The sequence below is a fragment of the Indicator indicator genome, chromosome 34 (assembly GCF_027791375.1).
Source record: "Indicator indicator isolate 239-I01 chromosome 34, UM_Iind_1.1, whole genome shotgun sequence".
Lineage (NCBI taxonomy): Eukaryota > Metazoa > Chordata > Aves > Piciformes > Indicatoridae > Indicator > Indicator indicator.
In genome coordinates this window covers 4,379,704-4,387,533 of record NC_072043.1, presented here as the reverse complement: position 1 = coordinate 4,387,533, position 7,830 = coordinate 4,379,704, and the positions used below count along the sequence as shown (strand labels likewise).

The 7,830-nt window shown below is 47.5% G+C and overlaps 1 protein-coding gene across 1 annotated transcript in view; it reads right to left on the bottom strand.

The window, feature by feature from the left end:
* Positions 1-1,383: 1,383 nt before the first annotated feature.
* Positions 1,384-7,830, bottom strand: part of BARX2 (BARX homeobox 2) — a 30,885-nt gene continuing 24,438 nt past the window's right edge. The window contains exons 2-4 of the mRNA XM_054395615.1: positions 4,904-5,201; positions 3,078-3,162; positions 1,384-1,635 (exon numbers count right to left, since the gene is read on the bottom strand). Of these exons, the coding sequence (XP_054251590.1) occupies positions 1,384-1,635; positions 3,078-3,162; positions 4,904-5,201 (635 nt within the window). The remainder of the gene's footprint in view (positions 1,636-3,077; positions 3,163-4,903; positions 5,202-7,830) is intronic.

Genomic DNA, 7,830 nt, shown 5'->3' with positions numbered 1-7,830 from the left:
CACAGAGTCAAAGTCAAAGTGATGTGATGTCCAGATCTGTGAGTGACAGAAAACACCTCTCATTCTGACATTTATCTGCACCCAGTAACAAGGTGGCATGAACATGGCAGGGGTGTTGGAACTAGATGACCTTTAAGGTCCCTTTGAAGCCAAACCATTCCATGAATCTATGAGAATTCCCTTACCTACCTCAGCAAGATGCTCCAATAAAGTCTGCAGAGAGCTTGCTGCACAGCAGCCTGATGGGAAGTGATGACTCCCATTTTCTTCAGGGGGTGGTACAACAGAAGGAGCCTAGAAAAGGCTCTGTCTAGCACTCAGAGAAAAGCAAAACAACAACAACAACAGTTTTCTTTATATATTTAACTTTTAATTAAAAAATAAAGGTTATCTTAATACATCTCTTGCAGCCTTTGGGCAAAATGCACCCTTAACAAGACTTTATGAAACATGATGCACATCTCTTCTTGGCACACATCTTAAACATCAACTTTCTGCAGCAACTCCTTAAATCCAGCATTCTCCCCAAACCCTGAAAACATTTAAATGTTCTTTTAAAAAAAAAAAAAAAAAACAAAAACAAACAAAAAGAACAAACCCTACCAAAAATTAGAAGTGGGCCCAAAGCAAAAAATCCCAGATCCAAGCATCCCAAAGCTTTTGGAGCAGACTCAAAATCCAAACCCTTCTCCTCTCATTCGAAGTTTTATCCTGGATCACTGCAAATTCACAGACATGGCACCCAAACAACCACAGGAGATGAAATCTGACTGCTGACCTTGCTTTGGAAGCTTTGCTCTTCACACTGGGCCAAAGCAAACCTTCTGCATCTCAAACTCCTTTCTAAGATTGTTTCAGCTGGGCCCATCCCTAGCAGAAATAAGTGCTGGTTAGAGGATGAATTGGTGCTATCAGAGCTCCCCAGTTCTCAGCTGTCCCTCATCTGTGAGCACACATACTGAACCCTCCAGCAGCCTCATCTGCCTCCCATAGCATGAAAAGAGCCCTGGACGACTCCTTTCTTTGCCAGCAGCTGTCTTGGCTTTCTGGACCTTAGCTTTTCTCTGGAAAGACATCCAGGTGTCCATCACTACCTGCAGGAAGCTTAGGCACACCCTGGGAGGGACAGCTCATCACCACTCACACCACTTTGCTCCACCCATGGCCCATGATGGCTGATTCCCAAAGGCACAACGTGACCAATCTTTAGACTTCTACACAAGGTCTACACACACATATATATATATATTTATATATATATGTACAAAGCCACCATTACATACATATTTAAATATATATATATATATACACACATAGAGAGATTTGGTTTTGGTTTTTATCTTTTCTTTTTGCTTTTCTTTTCCCCCCTCCTTTCTTTCCCTTTTAACTCAATGGCGTGGTTTCCTCTGGGCAGGGCTCTGCTATATGTTCTGGAGACTTCTCTGTCTCCAAAGGGACTTCTGGCTTCTCCTCTGTCACTTTAGGTTCCTCAGGAGTCTGAGATCCCTCCAGCTCCTGACTCCGAGCCTGGCTGTTCATTTTCTCTTCTGCTTCGATTTCCTCTGAGGTGGGAATGGAGTTTTTCTTTGGACGGCCTTTGGGCTTTGTTGGAGCTTCCTGGCCACCCTTCAACACCTAGAGCAAAGAGATGAACCATCAGGATCACAGAATCAGAGAATGGCTTAGGTTGGAAGAGAACTTAGAGATCATCTATTCCAACTGCACCGCCACGGGCAGGGACACCTCTCAACTAGACTTGGATGCTCATCCAAGGCCTCATCCAGCCTGGCCTTGAACACCTCCAGGGAGGAGGCATCCACAGCATCCCTGGGGAGCCTATTCCAGAGTCTCACCACCCTTGTACTGAAGAACTTCTTCCTAAGATCTAGACTAAACCTTCTCTCCCTTAGCTTCAAACCATTCCCCCTTGTCGTATTGCTGATGTGAACTCTGCAGCTGTAAGACATCCTTTAGAGAAACTTGGCTTTGACCTCAGAGGTACTGCATGACCTGGTCACCATTTTAGCCTGCACTCATGGAGCTCACCCATCTTCTCATGTCAAGAAAATGAATGCAAATGACACCCAGAACTCTGGACATCACTTTATACATGAGGTCCAAAAGCAACCTAGAAACAGAGTCCTCAACACTACAGAGAAGGCTTCAAGCAGAATTCAGTTTCTCTGACTATTTGCTTTATTCAAAGTCCAGGCAAGAAAAGCCAGAAACCTTAGCCAGGGTTTCCTTTCCTTCAGCCTCTCTGCCTTCTGAAACAGCCTTTTCTTTGGTAACATCTGCAATAAAACCTCTCTCATCTGAGCACAAGGCAGGAGTCGGCAAGCCAGCTCTGCTCCTACATTTAATTCCCTCTCCCTTCGCACCATCACTGCAGCAACAGAACACTTCCAACCAAGGATCTGCAGCCAGGCTAATCCCAAATTTGTTTTAAGTGGCAACAAGGTCTGCAGCTGTCACATACAGTCAGAGACACAGCCCAGAACTCATCTCCTCTCCCAGATCAGAATACATAAACATCTCCTCCGCAGAATGCCACAGCATCATGGTTCCCACCATGATTTATTGGACAGTTGTCCTTTCTAAAAGGATTTTAACTGGAAAAGGGCCATCAATAAGGGAATTTTCCCTGAGAATAGGGGAAGGAAGTGAAGGGAAGCTACAAAAAGCAAGAATTAAGGATACTACCTCTCAGGACTGCACTGGTTTCCATAGAGCAATGGAACCTTTTTTGTCTATGCACGTAACCAATCCCACAAGCACTGAGTTCACAGGAATGCCAAAAAATCCAGAGGGAGATATTCTGTTTTTTCCCCTCTGTTGTCTTCTTATTTCTTTCATCTCTATGCTTTCTCTTCTTCCTACTGGCTATGGTCCCCTCTAGCCTACCATCAACGCTGCAGCATGAAGGTTTTAACCAAAAGGGTGTGTTTCTATGAAAAGTGATCAAGAGTAAACCAGAATGTGGTTTTAAACTGAGTTCAGGCCATGCTCAGATTCCAAACCTGTTCTTCTGAAATAATTTCTTAAGGACCATGGAGCACTGGCAATGAGCCACCTACCATTTTCTTCCACTTCATCCGACGGTTCTGGTACCAGGTCTTCACCTGCAGCTGAGTCAGCCCCAATGACTGGGCTAGGTCGAGCCTGGGAGAGAAAATAGACACTGAAGTGAGTTTAGAGAGGACAAGGAAGAGCTCAGCAGCAGTGAGGCTGCCAGAAAAAGAGGCTCGTGGCTGGGAGGGGACTTTATACAAAGGTATGGAGTGACAGGAGAAGGGGTGATGGCTTCAAACTAGAAGGTGGATTGAGATGAGACATGAGGAGGAAATTCTTCACCGTCATGCTGGTGAGGCACTGGAACAGGTTGCCCTGAGAAGTTGTGGAGACTCCAAGCCTGGAAGTGTTCAAAGCCAAAGTGCTGGATGGGGCCTTAAGCAACCTAGTAGGAGGTATCTGATGGCAGGAGGTTGGAACTAGATGATCTTTAAGGTGCCTTCCAACCCAAACCAGTCTGTGATTTGTGTCTCTAATGTGTTGTTTTGGGAACTTCCATGGCCACAGGTTTCTTGAACACCTCCAGAGATGATGACTCCACCACCTCACCGGGCAGCCTGTTCCAATCCTTCACAACTCTTGAAAAAAATTGTTCCTAATCTCCAACCTAAACCTCCCCTGGTACAATTTCAGGCCAATTCTTCTCATTCCTGATATTAGAGAGAAGAGACCAACCCCCACCTCACTCCAACCTCCTTTCAGGGAGCTTTAGAGAGCAATGAGGTCTCTCCTCAGCCCCCTTTTCTCCAGAGTGAACAACCCCAGTTCCCTCAGCTGCTCCTCACCAGCCCTGTTCTCCAGACCCTTCACCAGCTTCACTGCCCTTCTCTGGACACAATCCTGCTGTGCTCCAACTGCTGACACTCCACATTTGGCTATGAAACAGGGAGGAACTGGTACTTCACAGGTCTGTGGTGGCTGAAGTGCACATGTGAGAGCCCAGCCACCCAGCAGCACTCTGCCTTTGGAAGTGCTGCATTTTATAGAATGATTTTTTTCTTCTCTACCCACACACAGAGGAGAATCACACTTTCTCAGCACCACATCTAAATCTATTAATTTCTTATGCCTTCTGCTATTATAGGCAATTCAGGCTTATAAATGCATTTATTATTTGAGTCTTTAGCTTAAGGGTATATGTGGCAGACAGCCCATAATCCTGACTCATCCTCCACAAATCTCCAACCTATGCAAGCTCATCTCAAACCATTCATTATTTCCACATTAAAACCCAGCTCACAAATAACTCTTTATCCCTCCCCACAGGTGACAGCACCGTGCAGCTGGCAGTTTGGTAATGGAGTTGGAAATCCTCAACAACAGCAAGCAAGCACCCCACTGAGCCAAGCAAGATCTGCAGGTGGGACAGCTCCAGCTCAGGGACACATTCATAGAATGGGTTGGGTTGGAAGGGATCTTGAAGACCATTTAGTTCCAACCCCCCTGTCATGGGCAGGGACACTATCCACTAGACCAAGGGTTGCTCAAGGCCCCATGCAATCTTTTCTCAAGTGTGCAGGAGGAATGAGAAGACAGAAAGGCTTCTAGAAGCTCTGGACCTTTCCTGAGCCATGATGCCTGCTAGCAAGCACATGTATCACTATGTGGCATTGATATAATCTACTCTGTCACCTTTGATCCCAGAAAACTGGGAAATTAGCCTTGAAACTGAATCTGGTCACCTGCCCATGTCCTCAGCCGATGGTAGAAGCTTCTCTGTGGAGCTGGAAGACAGCACAGTAGTGCCAGGGAGTGTTCACTGTGGGAACAGCTGGACCAGGGCAGCCCTTCTGCTCACTGCTTTCCCCACCAGTGTAAGAGGCTGACCTACCTGTCAGGGGTAGAGAGATACTTCTGCTTCTGGAATTTCTTCTCCAAGCCCATCAGCTGGAGCTCGGTGAAGATGGTCCTGCTGCGGCGCGGCTTTTTCAGCCGAGGTGCCGGCTGCTCGGCCTCCGACTCGCTGCTGCCGTGGGTCTCGCTGGCTGGGGTCTCCGAGCTCCCAGTGCCTGAGGAGGGCTGGGCTGGCAGCACACGGGAGCTGGTGGCAGCTGGGACAAGGTGAGGGACCACGGAGGGCTGCCTGGTGATGACGGAGATGAGAGGGTAGGTCCTCAGAGAAGGGGACCCTGGCAGGGAGGGAAGCAGAGGTGGATAAAGAGCAGTTCAGTGGCAGCGTGGTTAAGTACTGGGACACTGGAGAGAGGAACACCTGGCCTGGCTCTGCCTTTCAGGTGTTCAATCACAGAACCACAGAATGCTTTGGATGGGAAGGGACCTCTGGAGATCATCCCCCCCTACCAAAGCAGGGTGACCCAGGCCAAGTCACACAGAAATGCATCCAGATGGGCTTTGGAAGTTTCCAGAGAAGGAGACCACACAGTCTCTCTGAGCAGCCTGCTCCAGGGTTCCAGCACCCTCACAGTCAAATTTCTCCTTATGCTGAGGTGGAACTTCCTGGGTTCCTGCTTATACTCCTTCTCAATGAGCACTAAGGCAGGGTTCACCTAAGACAATTCCCTCTTCTCCCTTTAGAGGCAACAGATGATGGAGTCCAAGTGACAATCCATCTCCCCCTCAAGTAGGTAACTGGAAGAGTCAAGATGAATCACACTTCCCTCCTCTGCACTCTATACTGACCCCTTTGACTACACAGGACAATGAGGATGATCAGATGGGAATCAGAGCTCTTCATTACTTTTAATTCTACATCTTACACCAGCCAGTCAATACCAGCCCAAAAACCCAAACCAGTTCTGCTCCAATCCTTTCAGGTCAGGGCCAGTCAGGGATGACAAATCTAAACGTTTGCAAACACTGGAGGAAGTTCTGATTCACATCAGATCTTCTGGATTTACAGCTTGAGACAGATCTCTGCTCAGCCTTCGCCCCAGGAAATCCAATGCTCCTTTAAAATCTGGGCAGAGGAATAAGGCCACGTATGGGAAATGGACATTCATTGCCCAACACCACTCTACACATCCTTGCAACCAACATGCACATGGGTAGGGCATTTTCTTGCTCCCTACCTACCTCAGTTTACCTCACCTGCAAAATGGGAACCATCCTTACCTACTTCACTGGTGGTAAAACACAGCTTGGAGTTTAATGTACATGAAGTATTCTGAGATCTTGAGATAAATGGGATGGTGGAAAGGAACATATTACACCAGCAGCAGCGTTGTGAAACTCTTCCCATGAATCACCACTAGTGAAAACAACCATCTAGAGACTTCAGGGAGCTGGGTTTGGAGAGCAACTCACCACAGGGGAAGAAAGGACACTCTGCTTCTGTGCAAGCAGTGGTGTGCAACTGCTGAGCTGCTTTGAGCTCCAGGTGGTGAACAGAGCTGTGAGGCTGTTGACACCAAGTGCCTGCTATTTGTTTATCGTTTGTGCTGGTAAGGGAAGCCTTTGCTTATGGTTTGACACCAACAGTGTCAAAAAAACCAGTGTAAACAATGCAAGCATCTACTGGTGTTCAGCTCAGCCACAGGCAAGACTTCTCAGCTATCTGATCGGGACACAGGACAGTTGGGGCACCGAGGAAGGACAGCATTTAGAGACAGATGGGGGGTCAAGGCTGTAGGTGATTTTTGGGAGGCGGGAGGCAAGTTCCTGGCCAGGAAGAGGACAATGCTTTGGCGGACAACTCTCCCTGCAGATAGAGCAAAGCAAAAACAGTCTCCACGGTGCACTAGCTAACTTTGGGATCACAAAGAAAACAGCCCAAGTTCAGTGTCCTCTTCTGGATCTAGTTATCCCAGTGTTCAAGGGTAGCTGAAGCTGAGCCAGTCCATTGTCTCTAGGTACACAACTAGCATGACTCCCCTTAAACCATCCGTGCAGTTCCTACCCTGATAAAGCCTTGGCTTCCAAATGCTAGGAAATATGAGGCTAGATCTCCACTTCACATCCCCCAGAGTTCAAAGGTATTTCTAGAGTGACATGGGATCCTAAGAATGGAATAATTTCTTAATCTTCAACAAATTAACTGCTGGCAAGCAGCTCTTGTCTGTTCAGCACTGTTGTGACATGCTCTGTCTCCCCAGATGAGGAGGAATAGCAATGAAGAGGAACTCCTTTCCCAACAACTTCAGCTGAACACAGTGGTGAGACACTGGAACAGGCTGCCCAGAGAGGCTGTGGATGTCCCCTCCCTGGCAGTGTTCAAGGCCAGGCTGGATGAGGCCTTGAGCAACCAGGGCAAGGGGGTTGCCTTTGCCTAAAGTCCCTCCCCAGCTCTCCTGTAGCCCCCTCTGGGTACTGCAAGGTTGCTCTAAGGTCTCCCCAGAGCCTTCTCTTCTCCAGGCTGAACAAACCCAACTCTCTCAGTCTGTCCCCACAGGGGAGGTGCTTCAGTCTTTGGATCATCTTCATTGACAGCTCTGGACCCATGTGGTCACAAAGGGGAACACAAAGCAAAGACTCATGAGCTACATGAGCAGAAATTGGGACACTTGCTTTTCATCAGACCAACCTGAAATCTCTCCTCAGCTGCTGGAACGTTTCCATTCAACTTTTTAAGACCACTAGATACAACGCAGTAGCTACAGCATCACCACACAACCAGGTCACCTTGCAAAAGTTTTAACTAAAAATAAATACTTCAAACAAATCTTTTCTCCATCTTTTTCTCCCTTACCCTCTTCCCTGGCTTACTTTCAACCCACAGCAGACACAGAGGGAAGAGAAAAAGGAAAGCACTAATTAATTGCACTGTTTGACTACAGGCAACGGCAGAACAGTTTTCCTCCC